Below are 14,448 nucleotides of genomic sequence, written 5' to 3' on the forward strand. Positions count from 1 at the left end.
AATGTAATCTTTAAAAATTGTGAGTCACTATATTGCTTACTTGTGACTTAGGCAATATTGTATGTCAGTTATACTTAAATTAGAAACAAAATCACAGGAGGTCAAGATAAAAAAGAGAAAAATAAAACTGTTTCAGTACAATAGTTAATAAGGTGGGATTAATGTTTAGGGAAATAAAAAAGTTATTAACAAAGTATGTATACTGTGAAACCAGTTTTTAAAAAATGATCCATATATCTGGAGAGATAAGACCAAAAATGTCAAAATATGGCTTTCTATTTTTTTGAGGGGGGGGGGGTTTTTTTTTTTTGGCTTTCTAAATGGTGGGATTTGGGGTGAATTTTATTTTTCTTTCTTGTTTTTATTTATTGCAATGAACTGAATTAACCTTGAAATAGGAAATAAATATTTAAATAGACTACTTAAGAGTTACTATGATTTTCCCTAAATTTTTAGTGATTCACTGTGTTTATCCTCTGAATTGATTTTATGTATATTGCTTTCCTCGAGTCATATAATGTAACCTCGCATACCTTCCTTTTTTTCTGACTTAACTTCTTCCACAACTGGGTTTATTTAAAAAAACGTAAGTTCCATATCTATTCTGTTTTGATAACAGAAGTATCCTTTGGAGCAGAACTGTGTTTGGGCTTTTTGGGCTCAACAGAGTAATAGAGATTTAGTTAAGGGCTTTAGAAATATTGGAAGTACAGTAGAGTTGAGTAAAAGTATACCATACCCACATGCCATCTTCAGCCAGTCATGCCTGTTTTCACTCACTGGGTTAACCGTAACCCTGCCGCTAAGTCGCTTCAGTCGTGTCCAACTCTGTGCGACCCCCATAGACGGCAGCCCACCAGGCTCCCCTGTCCCTGGGATTCTCCAGGCAAGAACACTGGAGTGGGTTGCCATTTCCTTCTCCAGTGCATGAAAGTGAAAAGTGAAAGTGAAGTTGCTCAGTCATGTCGGACTCTTCGCGACCCCATGGACTGCAGCCTACCAGGCTCCTCCATCCATGGGGTTTTCCAGGCAAGAGTACTGGAGTGGGGTGCCATTGCCTTCTCCGAACCCTAACCCTAACCGTGATTTAAAGGGAGAGAAGGAGAGAAAGGAAATTCAGAGCTCTGAAGCAATGTTTATAAACAGAATAATTGGTGGGGAGAAAAGGGGGTGATTTTTTTTCATGGTTAACGTATCTTTAATCTCATCAAATGAATTTAAAAAACTCCTGTGTTATAAGAACATGAAAAACAACTCACATTGTTTTTTAATACATTAAAACCTAACGAGCACATTCAATCCCAGACCAAAAGTGATATGCACATTCATTATAGGTGGAATGGTAGAATTGTGAAAATAAGAATATTACTCTGCACTAGTAGGAGAATGGTTGAATAAACTGTAGAATGTGTATAGTAAAATTTGGCTTCCTGAAGAATAAAAATGATTTGAAAAGTGATAAAGAGGTAATGTTAATGAGAAAAGCAAGTGTAAAAACTATGCTATATATAGTATGATCCCCACGTACATGTTTAAGGTATAGTTGGGGTTCAGAAGGTTGTGCTTCTTCTCACAGTGATTCACTGTGAGAAGTCCAGGCTGCCTTTAAAATGAAGCAATGTATTTGAATCCAATAAGTCCTGTTACTAAGAACAAAAATGTTGATGCAGGTAACTTTTAAAATACCCTTTGTTTAGAAAATAGTTGCTGAAATAGCCAGATTTGCCCAGGTAAATCTACATCAAGTGATACATGTTATTTATTTTTTCCTCCCTCAGTGTCATGACACATAGTCAAAATACTTTTGCATTGGTATTAATATATTTTCATTTCCCAAAAGGCTTCAGTGTATTTGACAACAGTTTATCTCATTTTAGTAGCTCCAATAAAATGCAACCAAACAAATTAGTAGTGGATACTTAATACTGCCCTTTGACTTAATTTCTCTTTAAATCTTGTTGTTTCTGATTTTAGGCTTCTTGTATTGGAACAGCTTTTGGACAGTGTAAAGCATACAAAAGGAGCTCGTCAACAAGTAGTTCAGTTACATGTTGTTTCTTCAGTTTCTAGTTTCTTGAAGGTAATTCTATTTTTTTTTAAATTCCCACTTACTTGATTTTCTTTTTTCCCCCTAATATGTGGCCAACTAAGTAGGCTGAGGGAAGAAGTTTTTAAAAGATGGTTTCCCCTCCCCCCCATTTTTCTTGTTTCAGGATTTGTAATTCCCCTTTTACTTTTTCTCAGAATAAAACTTGCTGGTCAGAAGTCAAACCTATAATACTATTTTAGAAACATGCTTTAACCTACCAAGCCTAATATCGGAGACCTGGGATTGGCAGATTATGGCCTATGGACCAAATCTGGCTCATTGTCGCATTTATGACTTACTGTTTCTAAGTAAAATAGGCTTCATTGGTCATTTATTTTATGGAAATCCCTATTAATGTTCTTTGAACACATATGTAGTACAGTGATAATTGATCACCATATTGTTTGCCTGGAGGCTTGAAATTCTAAAGTACTTCATGAGAAAAATTACATTTGTATGTCAGTGTGTGTTTCTGGTGTTTTGATTTTTTTTTTTAAGTAGTAATCACTGAATATGAACATATTTGTTTAACCACAATATATATTCCAAACTGGATAAGAGAATTTACTACAGTTGTAAGTTTGGATTGTTTTTTACATATTTCAGTATGTGGCTGGCTCTAAGGGACATTTGGGTCCAGAAGAAGTGAGAAGACCTGTCCTTGCATTGGTGATGGGAGCCTTAGAAAGTCCCAGCCCCCTCTTGAGATGTGCAGCTGCAGAGGCATGGGCTAGATTAGCCCAAGTAGTTGATGATGGAGCTTTTACTGCTGCATTAGCTCAAGTTAGCTTTGACAAGTAAGTGAATTTCTTACTTAATACTCATGAGATATGTGTCAAAACTGTGTATACCTTGTTGGAACTTATGAAACTTCTGATTATAACTTTAAAAAATTGAGAAAGGCGTATTTTGTTGTTGTTCAGTCACTCAGTCATGTCTGACTCTTTGCGACCCCATGGACTGCAGCACACCAGACTTCCCTGTCCTTCACTATATCCCTGAGCTTGCTCAGACTGTTGTCCATAGAGTCGGAGATGCCATCCAACCATCTCATCCTGTGTCATCCCCTTCTCTTCTTGCCTTCAGTCTTTCCTAGCATTTGGGTCTTTTCTAATGATTCAGCTCTTCACATCAGGTGGCCAAAGTATTAAAGCTTCAGCTTCAGCATCAGCATCAGCCCTTTCAATGAATATTCAGGGTTGATTTCCTTTAGGATTGACTGCTTTGATCTCCTTGAAGTCCAAGAGACTCTGAAGAGTCTTCTCCAACACCACATTTCAAAAGCTCAGCTAGGGTTAGGGTTAGGGTTAAAGCGGAACCCCCACCCCCACCCCCGCTGCCTTCGACTGCTTTTCTTAGAATGTAAAACTATTATTAATATTTTTACTTTGGTTTTTGTTTTTATATGAGAAAGATCACTGTCTCTATGAGTGATGTAATAGGCCACCAGTAGACTCTGGGAGTAAGAAACTTAGGGAGTTTCATCATATAACATATAGATGATAGGTAGTAAAACAATCTACTGGAAAGAAAAAAGGCTGCAGATCAGGACACATAAACTGTATGTTCATTCCTACCAGCTTTGTAACCATGAGCTGGTGGTTTAATCATCTTAACCTGTTTTTCTCTGTTTCAAATAGAAGTTTATTAATGATGCCCTGCCTGCTAAGAATGTTAAGGTGAATGAGAAAATAAATATGAAAGTAGTATGAAAAAATAAAACAACTGCAGATGCTCATGGTTATATTAGTTATATATGTATATAAAGTTAGTAGCTGTGCTAGTAATGCAGAAGGCACTTTGACCTTCTAGTCTCCTGAGTATGTATGTCTTGATTTGGTTATGAACTCTATATCTCTTGTCAGATTGCTAACTTGGTTCTAATTCCAACTCTTCCATTTAATAGTTGGTTGGCCAAAATGACTCAGTCGTTTTGATTTCCTCATTTGTGAAAAGGAACTGATAATAGTATGAATCTCACGATTCCTGAGAGGATTAAAGGACCCAATATAAAGTGTGTAAACTAGAATACAGTGAAAACTCCGGATGAATAATAAGTTCTCTTACTTTATTTCATTTTAAATCAAAGTTCTTGAGCTGGAACTCTATATGGAATTAGTATCTCTGCAGTGAGAGTTTTAAAAATATAACTTAATGATAAGGTAATAATGCATGCCATATGAATTTAGTGTGTATTTCTGAAAGACATTGAAATTGTTTATATTTAAATAATTATTATTAATAATGTGATGACATCTAAAATTTTTTTTTATGTATTCTTGGCTGTGCTGGATCTTCATTGCTGTGTGTGGGCTTTCTCTAGCTGCGGCACGCGGGGGCTACTGTCTAGATGTGATGTGCGGTTTTCTCATTGCAGTGGCTTCTCTTGTTGCAGAGCATGGGCTCTCGGGTGTGTGGGCCTCAGTAGTTGCATCACATACGTGAAGACATTTTTATTTAAAATATTTTTCTTTTCAAGATACCTTTCAAGTTATTTCAGAATTTTTTTGTATCAGTTAACTGTAAATGTACTTCTGAATTTTGCAGCTCTTTATATAAAAAGTTTCCCTAAGTGACTGTGCATGCATTGGTCTATTGCAGTAATTATCATTTATTTTTGTTTCCATAATCACAGACTGAAATCAGCAAGGGATGCAGTTACCAGAACAGGACACTCATTGGCTTTGGGATCCCTACATAGGTACTTAGGAGGAATAAGTTCTCAACATTTGAATTCTTGTGTTGGAATCCTTTATACTTTGTCTCAGGACAGTACCTCACCTGATGTGCAGGTGAGTACACGATTGATTTGTAGATAATGCCCATTATGTTGTATTGACCATTACTAATTTATATAATAATTCTTGCTCCATAATAAAATTAAAACTGTTGTTAACCTCAGTGGATTTTTAAAATTCACATATCACTATCTTTACTTCATACTCAACACCTAAAGTCAAATTCAGTATCATTTTCTGAAAATGGATCTGCCTTCTATCTTAAAATAACATCTACTATCTTGTGGAACTTAACAGGGACCAGGCATTGTATTACATTTTTCTAAACATATTAATGTATTTAATCTTCACAGTTATCTAGGATGTATATTCCCATTATATAGAAAGAAAACTGAGGCTTATGGAACCTAAGTTACTTGCTCACACTTACAACCACTAATATATCGTGGAGTCAGGTGAAGAACATAAGTCACGGACTTTAAACTCATGTTCTTAACCACTTTACCATATTATTATACATAACTTATTCATTTCTGCCAGTCATCATTCTCCTGAGATCTTAATCACATCTTGAATGATTGTTGTGCTTCCTGCTCTTCTGGTCCCCTTATTGTATCTCTGTCCCCCTTGTGTGACCCTGATTACTATAGTGGACTTCCCTGGTGGCTCAGATGGTAAAGCGTCTGTCTACCATGTGGGAGACCTGGGTTCGAGCCCTGGGTTGGGAAGATCCCCTGGAGAAGGAAATGGCAATTCACTCCAGTACTGTTGCCTGGAAAATCCCATGGACAGAGGAGCCTGGTAGGCTACAGTCTATGGGGTCGCAAAGAGTCAGACACGACTGAGCGACTTCACTTTCAGACTTTCAATTACTATAGTAGCCTCCTACCTGGTCACTTTATTTTTAGGTTCTTTACAACTCTACCTAGATATGAAGCCAGAAGTCTTTGCCTGGGAAATTTTCATCTTGCCACTTCCCAACCAAAAAGCTGGGGATACTGCTTATTGCTTCTTCAGTCAACTCCTCATTGAAGTCCCATCAACTGACTCAGAAGCTTTTTTGGTTATTAACCCAAAGTACTGATCTTCTCCTAAGATGATCTTCCTGCTTTCCTCCCACACGTCATTCTCATATCTGTGCTGGGGTTTTTCCTATTGCTCTTCTTTCTATTCCTATTTTATAATCCACATTTTTTAGTACTGTAAGATCCAGTTTAACCACCACCTTGTCAAACTTCAGCATCTAACATGGGTCTCATTCTTTGAATTACCATATCACTAATAGTTTTTTTCACATCATCTGTTACTTGAGTTGATTTATAAGGTATTCCATCCTTTCTTCATTCCTTTAATACAGTACTTTTTGCTTCTATTTATTATATTTCTCCTCTTCCCCTTCAAAAAGTCTGTTCTGAACAGACTCCTTTTCTATTGAGTCTCTTTTGTTGATTATTAGATTTTTCTTTCTGTGGCATCCAGTGTCATCAGTCTGACTCCTCTTGATTGCTGCCATTTCTCACCTAATGGGAGCTCATCATTTTACCATTTAAAAATACTATAAGCTTTTTTTACATATTTGTTGATAAGTGGGGTAAAACTTTCTTAGTTGATTTCCTAAAGGGAGAACTTTTTAGATACTTGTTGTTATAGGAAGTTCAGGCATACATAAAAGTAGAGAACATGCTATAAGGAACCTATTAAACCCACCATCCAACTTCACCGATTATCAGTGATATTGGTGTTGCCTGATTTTATACTTCATGTCAGTGGAACCATACAGTATATACTTTTTTATGTTTGGCTTTCTTCAACATTGTGTTCCAAGAGATTTGTATTATTTCCTGTAGTTGAGATACTGTTGAATCTTTTAAAAATTTGAATTTTTATTCGCTGTATAGATTAAGCAGTAAATAATTTTCAACACACTAGATTTAGTTCAAGCCGTTAGCTAAAGAACCAAACACGATTCTGGAATTCTGAGATATATCCATATGTGTGCGTGCTAGCTAAGTCGCTTCAGCTGTGTCAGACTCTTTGAGATGCTGTGGACTGCAGCCCTCCACGTTCCTCTGTCCATGGGATTGTCTGGACAAGAATACTGAAGTGGGTTGCCCTTACCTTCTCCAGAGGATCTGCCTGACCCAGGGATGGAACCCTCATCTCTTGTGTCTCCTGCATTGGCAGTCAGATTCTTTACCACCAGCGCCATCTGGGAAGCCCCTGTATCCATGTATGCCATTCTAAATTGGACATTTGTCTCTCGGTTGTTTTTTTACTGGTATTTAAATTTTTTTCTTCAACTCCTGAAGTTCCTTGTTTCTCTCTCCAAGTTAGTAATAACACACACTTGACTGTGATACAACTTTATCACTCGTTTCAACAAAAGAACAGTTCATAGTGTTTTGTGTTTCTTAATGCTGCTATAACATTTTTAACTGTTTTTCTCTGTCTTCACAGACCTGGGCACTGCATTCTCTCTCATTGATAATTGATTCTGCCGGCCCACTCTATTATACACATGCAGAGCCAACCCTTTCTCTTATTATGATGTTGCTGTTAAATGTGCCTTCTACTCATGCTGAAGTTCACCAAAGTCTAGGTCGCTGTTTGAATGCCCTTATTACTACATTGGGTCCAGAGCTACAAGGTATGTATAGCTGCTTTTGTGATATTTTACATAAAAATATATGCATAAAAATGAAAAGTTTCTCTCATTGACTCAAACACTTCTCAATAAAGTGAAGTTTAGCAGAATGTTCTTTCAAAAATATGGGCAGAATATTGAGAATAATCTTGGGAAGACTGACTTCTTAGTGATGACATAATAGAAAAAAAAAAAAACACACAGAAATTTAAGCTTCACCAACCATTAGTTAGTTGGATGACTTGGGAAAACTTTCACGTCTCTAAGCTTTAGTTTCCTCTTCTGTCAAATAAGAGAAGAGTCGCAAAACCTTTGTAATTGGCACACAGTAAATGCTCAGTATATTTTGTTAAAATAAATGCCAATCAGATTTCTCTTATCTTGTAAAGATGCGGACCATATTTAGAAGGATAATGTCTTAAAACTACTTTCCTTAACAAGTTAAATGACAAACATAAAAAGCAATAGTTTCAAAACCTCTTATCTCTTATAAGATACGAATGACTAAGCCCCAAAACTCAGTTATTCTGATCTATTCAAATGCAAAATACATGATTTTAATATATAAAAGCAACCCTCAACTAATACGAGCAGGGTTATTATTAGCAATTTCTAACTCTACTTTTCATGAAAATTTGATGTGAACTGCAGTCTTCAGTTCTTTGCCTAATGATTTGTGTTGCCATGAACCTTTCAGACTAAAAATAACTAACATTATCTAAAAACTTATAACCTGGATTATCCCTCCTTCTGAAGAAGAAATTTACTTCACAGAACCTCAAGTTTAAAATTAGAGGAAAAAAAAGAAATTTTAAGCCCAGTAATATGTGTTTCAAGGGTAATGATTTTCTAGGCCGATTTAAAGCTTTCTGCTTTCATCTTAGGTAACAGCACTTCTGTTTCCACCCTAAGAAGTTCCTGTCTGCTGGGTTGTGCAGTGATGCAGGATAACCCAGACTGCCTTGTCCAAGCTCAGGCCATCTCTTGCCTTCAGCAGCTTCATATGTTCGCTCCACGACATGTCAACTTGTCTAGCCTGGTCAGCTGTCTCTGTGTGAGTATAAAACTGCATATGTCGTTAGTTTCTTTTATTGGAAATTTAAATTTATTTGTTAATCTCTCGACCATATACAATAGTTATTTTCCCTCAATTTTAGTCTTTTTGGGGGAGGGTGTGGGGTAACTTCATATAGTCATATCTTAAACTGCTCATGTATTTATTCACTTTCCCTTCCATTAATGTTAAACTTAGTATTTGGAATATTGATTCATTAATACTGAGTGCTAACATCCCAGGTACTGTATAAATGCTGTAGGACATGGAAATATTTATGTGGTAATAGCAATTTTTTTCCTACTTCTTCTTTTTCCTGTTTTCCAAACTTACATATAAAGTTATTTTCATCCCAGATAAAATATTTTTCCTGAATATTCTAGCAGTGTATGCTTCAACATCTGGGTTCTAACAGTGTGTCTAATGAACATAGAAAGGTGAAGGTGATCAGTACAGTGTTCTGATTAGGTGGTTCATGATCATCAGTGGTTTTAAGATTTACTGTGAGCATCACCAGTTTCTATCTGGACTTGCCTGAAAAAGTTACAGTTGGAGTTAAAACTTAAGACCATTGATTTTCAACTTTTTCTGCCCTTGTGATGTTTACAGCACCCTCCCCTTAGTAACATGATAGTTGAGAATCATCACTGTAGACAAGACCTGTCATTTTCAAACTTGAGACAAAATATGCAGCATTTCAAACCTTGAAAGAACCGCAAACATTATTAAAACCAACATTCTCAATAAAAATATAAAGAGCAAAAAGTGAAATATTTTGCCCAAGGTAATATATCTAGGTATTAGTAGCTTTGAGTCTAGAACCAGCTTTCTGAACTCCTTCTCCAGTCCTCATTTCATTATTTCATGTTAACTTGGTAGTTATGGATACCTCTTAACTCTGCCCCCTCCTAGCTCTGTGGCCTTAGGGATGGCCCATAACCTCCCCCAGCCTCATCTTTCCTGTCTGTAAAACACAAGGGTTACACAAGATGCCACCTGTAAAGGCATGGGTCCTCGACACTTAATAACCACTCAGTAAATTGTAGTTGTTTTTGTTTTCTTAACATATAACTTAGATGTAGAATTTTATTTATCTTCATATTGATTTTCATAGTCATAATTATCTAAGACTCTTAAGGAGAGAAGATGACTGACTTTCCTGATGGAAACTTCGGTTTCTGTCTGTATTAAACATTTATTAGAGAATATAGCACCTCCTGGAAAAGAATATTACCTTTATCATTCAGCAACTTTTCCCAGTAATATTGCTCTTTATATTCGAAGAACCATTGCCAATATTAATTATTGAAAGATAACCCACTCCTCTGCAAGTTGACCTAACTTTCTGCTCTCCATTTAAATATATCAATCAGTACTACCCTTTTTTTCTTCTTGAATCATAGTAGAAAATTTCCATTAATAACCATTTAAAATTTCTTCTTTAATACATGAATTTATTCATTAAGTAGAGTTTATTGAGAAATAAAGAGCATAACTAATTCCTAATGAATTAATTCTGATTGCATTCATTACTCTTTTGTTTTCCCAGACTAAGAAGGTTATATACAAAGAAGAATAGACACTGTTCTCAGATTTTTTCTTTTAGGTACATTTAGAGCCACTGAGAAAATCAGAAGCAACAATTACAGATCTTATTCATGTTACTCATAATACTTAAGCTATAAAATAATTTTTTTAATACAGAAATTAAATTCAAAAATTGCTATCACTATAGTGTGTTAATTTTGTAACTTAAAATTTTGGTTAGTAAAGCTTTTATCCTAAATTTATTATATTTTAAAGTATGCCCTGTAATAATAAAATTGCTTCTGCTTTCCTATTAATAACCTTATGTTCAGGTTTTCTTTTCTTCATAGAAATTAATTATTTAGCATGAAGTGTTTTCATATTAACTGAAACTCTCTGAATATTCAGAATACATTTAATCATTAGGAAAGAATCTTACTATAAAGGATTTTCTTCTAACTGCATGCTATATAACTTCCATTCTGAACTTGGCCTTAGCTACACTTGCAGTTCTCACTACTCACAGTTTTAAAACTTGGCTTCCAAGAGTAAAAAAATCCATAACTTGTGATGAGGTAAACGATTAACTTTGTCTCTTATGGGACACCTGTTCATGTGAAGGTAATCCAGATCACTCCTTTCACACTGATGTCTACTTGATCTGGTTTTATTACTAAGGCTTGATGAAAGATTCCAAAGGAAAACCTAATTAAACAAATGTGCATTTTGAAATTACTGTATTTTTGTTATCTATATCTTGAGTTGACTGTTTTTAAAATCTTAGCTCAACTCATGTTTTAAGTTGGAAAATGAAGTATTTATGGCCTATCTTTAAAGCTGAAGCTAAGCCAATTTGAATGATAGCTCTATCAACATGTATATTTTAGTGCTTAGCTGACTGTTGTCAGAGTCATCCTGGTGTTTATCTTTTGGTTTTTGTCATGACCAGTCTGTCGTTTGTTTTTGTGCAGGAGATCTTGTTGGATAATTCTGTGTTGGTAGGTCCCTGACCCCTGATTCCTAACTTTATTTGAGGTTTGCAGTGCTGTTTCTTTGTGTCCACCCGCCCCCGGCCCTTTTGGTTGTAGATGTTCTTCTTTTCCTCTGCATCTCTCTGTTTAAGCTAACCATTAATGCAAAGTCCAGTGTGTGTGGCATGTTACATGGTGTTAACTTAATACCAGCGTAAACAAATCCTCCCTAACCTTCTCCAGCTGGTGCACTCAGTCTTTGCATTTAATTTTGCATCATTTTGATTTAATATATTCATTTCAGAAAGGAATTGAACATATAGTTTGATTTTAATTTCTGTATTTTGCCTGCTTGATTGTTTGCCTTAACCCGCTCTGTTCTTCTTCCCAATATAAATGCTGGAGAATGACATGGAGATATTAAGCGTCCCATTTTGTTTTGTGTGACAGTCCTTAATATTTTTTCTACTGAATAAGTAGAGTACTTTTGAGCATGCTTTTTCTAAAAGATTGTATGACCAGCCTGAATAAATGCTGCACCTGCCTTGAATTATATGCTTGTATATGCTCCAGTTAATACAGCTAGTAGATTCATTAACTTTTCTTTAAAATTGTCTTTAGAGTGCTTCTTTGCTATTGTTGTTAAATACAGCCTTAATCTTGGGCATGAATAAACTTAATCTTTTTACATTTTAAGTTCTCTGTTAGCCTGTGTATGAGTTTCTAACAGCAAAGTTCTTAAACATGACTAGAATGACATAACCTTGAAACTTTGTGAATTTCATTCCTGTCTTTCCACTGTCCATGACATGTACTCGAGGGTATAATAGAACATATTTATAAAGCAGACCTCATCCATATATTTCACTGATAGTATATTTACAAACTTTGTCTTTTAGCTCATGATAAAATTAAGGGTTTAGCCCTCTTTGCATAGGGTCATGTGCCAGAACCCCCCACCACTGCCTACTCTTTTCTCAGAAGTGTGCCTCTGCTCTTTTTGGCAGACTCCCCTGCCTCAGTCATGCCTTTCCCACATAAGCCAGATCTAAAGGCGCTTATAAGAATTATGCCATTATTTCTCAAATGCCGCTTGGAAAATCACTGTTGAAGACATTTATTGTCATAAGCCACACCAAACTGGTCTTTATTTTCATAGTTGGAATGAAATAAATTTTAAAATCTCTAGGCTTTATTCTACTTATGAAATCACCTTTGATTTGTTTTAATTACTCATTTAAGGTATATCACCATTTGTACTATCATTTACCCTCAGTAGATGCAGCTTATTGAGATTTACATTGTTTAAATACTTCTCAGTAAAAAGAATATGTATTGAGTCTGTCATTCGAGCAGAAATATTCTCTATCATGAAGATATTTAGATATCTGTGTACATATATGTATATCCACATATAAGTAGATATGCATGTATAAAATTTGCTATCTATAATGTCTCTAGAGAGCACTTTTGGTGAATATGTTTTCTGAGTTAAAACTCTTTCTGCCTTTATTTGAAAATGCATTTACTTACTCTCTATGGCATCTGCATAAACTATTGATAGAGGCTGCATTAATAATAGCTATAGCTAATGTTTAATTGCGCATACTTACTATTTGCCAGGTACTGTGCTAAGCACCTTTGCATGTTTCTTTGTGTTGACTTTACAGCAGCCCTGTGAGATAGGGTAGTGTTATTTTCATATAATAAATGAGGAAACTGAGGCACAGAGAATTTAAATAATTTGCCCGTGGTCACATAGCTAGTAAGTCATGGATATAGGACCCAAACTGAGACAGTCTGACTCTAGAGCCTCCATTTTAATCACTATGCTACAGTGCTCATATAGATTTATATAAACTTGGAGATTCATAAAATGTAATAGTATATAGTTCCACATAAAACATAACAGTATATGGTTCCATGAGCACTTGTATATACAGTAGTGTATAAGCTGCAAATAAATTCTTTTTCAGTGGTATCCCTTTGTCTCTCAAAACTGTTTTACTCATATACATTTTATGTCTTCTAACATTGTCAAGAGACTTTTGTTTGGGTTTGTTTATGAATATTGCATAATAAGTACATGTATTACTCCTTAAGCTATTTCTAAGTTATTTAGTAAAAAATACGTGCTAAGATAGTTGAAGAAATCTCTGTATATCTAATGAATCAGGAGGGGTCCAGTGAGTAATCTGTTAGACTTTTTGAATGTCACCAAGAATTTCGGTTCCTTTACTTCCCAAATGGTATTTTTCAGGTGAATCTCTGTAGTCCCTATTTGTTACTGAGACGAGCAGTACTGGCTTGTTTATGTCAGCTTGTTCAGAGAGAAGCAGCTGAAGTTTCAGAGCACGCTGTTATGCTTGCTAAGAACAGCAGAGAAGAACTGACTCTGGGTAATTCTCTTTATCAGTATTATCTCCAGCTCAGATGATTATTTTAATCCTAAAGCTTCTCTAGAGACATGAGTTTTTAAAGGGAAATTTAAAAGTTAGTATATAATATCTTAAATGTGCTATAAGTGACGGTTGCTAAACAGTTATCATTCCAACCAGTGATTTTACTGGTTTAAAGCAGTGGTTTTCAAAAGGCTCCCCACAGCAGCAACATCCAACTCACCTGGGAATTTGTTAGAAATGCAAATCCTTGGGCTCCATCCCAAGTCTAAGGCAGAAATGGGGGAGTAGCGCCCAGTGATCTGTCCCTTATCCCCACTAACGGTAGTCTGTACTGACGGCTGAGAGCTGTTGGTTTTGGACCAGTTTTTTTACAATGCATTGAAATTGCATTTAGGCCTGAAGTCATTTATGATATGTGCCTTTCTTCCCCTCAAATCTAATTGAATAAAATTTCTCATAGATGAATCTGCTTCAAATTAAAGGATTTCTTTGCCCCTTCTCTGTTTTAGAGCTGAATTAAAGGACTTCTTAGCCAGTAAGGTTTTAAGTGTATCTCTTCATTTTAAAATCATATAACTAACACAAACATGTGTATAAATTCAGACTACAAAAATAGAAATGATAATGTCTTATACTTTTAAAATATATAGTTTCCAAAGTGCTCAATAAAGGACAGAAATGGTATGGACCTACCAGAAGCAGAAGATATTAAGAAGAGGGCAAGAATACACAGAAGAACTATACAAAAAAGATCTTCATGACCCAGATTATCACAATAGTGTGATCACTCACCTAGAGCCAGAAATCCTGGAATGTGAAATCAAGTGGGCCTTAGGAAGTAGCACTACGAACAAAGCGAGTGGAGGTGATGGAACTCCAGTTGAGCTACTTCGAATCCTGAAAGATGATGCTGTGAAAGTGCGCACTCAATATGTCAGCAAATTTGGAAAACTCAGCAGTGGCTGGAAGAGGTCAACTTTATGGACTATGCAAAAGCCTTTGACTGTGTGGATCAATAAACTG

At 35.6% G+C, this 14,448-nt stretch overlaps 1 protein-coding gene across 7 annotated transcripts in view; it reads left to right on the forward strand.

Annotated features, from left to right (window-relative positions):
* The window catches only part of HEATR5A (HEAT repeat containing 5A), a 99,177-nt gene that overhangs the window by 52,627 nt on the left and 32,102 nt on the right, over positions 1-14,448 (forward strand). For 6 of the 7 annotated variants that reach the window (XM_010847007.1, XM_010847002.1, XM_010847009.1 and 3 more), the window contains 7 exons: positions 1,975-2,080; positions 2,696-2,886; positions 4,725-4,881; positions 7,285-7,474; positions 8,356-8,525; positions 11,024-11,050; positions 13,284-13,422. In XM_010847007.1, coding sequence (XP_010845309.1) covers positions 1,975-2,080; positions 2,696-2,886; positions 4,725-4,881; positions 7,285-7,474; positions 8,356-8,525; positions 11,024-11,050; positions 13,284-13,422 — 980 coding nt within the window. The remainder of the gene's footprint in view (positions 1-1,974; positions 2,081-2,695; positions 2,887-4,724; positions 4,882-7,284; positions 7,475-8,355; positions 8,526-11,023; positions 11,051-13,283; positions 13,423-14,448) is intronic. The other variant, XM_010847010.1, reaches the window with a different exon arrangement.

The sequence above is a fragment of the Bison bison genome, unplaced genomic scaffold, assembly GCF_000754665.1.
Source record: "Bison bison bison isolate TAMUID 2011002044 unplaced genomic scaffold, Bison_UMD1.0 scf7180017864242, whole genome shotgun sequence".
NCBI lineage: Eukaryota > Metazoa > Chordata > Mammalia > Artiodactyla > Bovidae > Bison > Bison bison.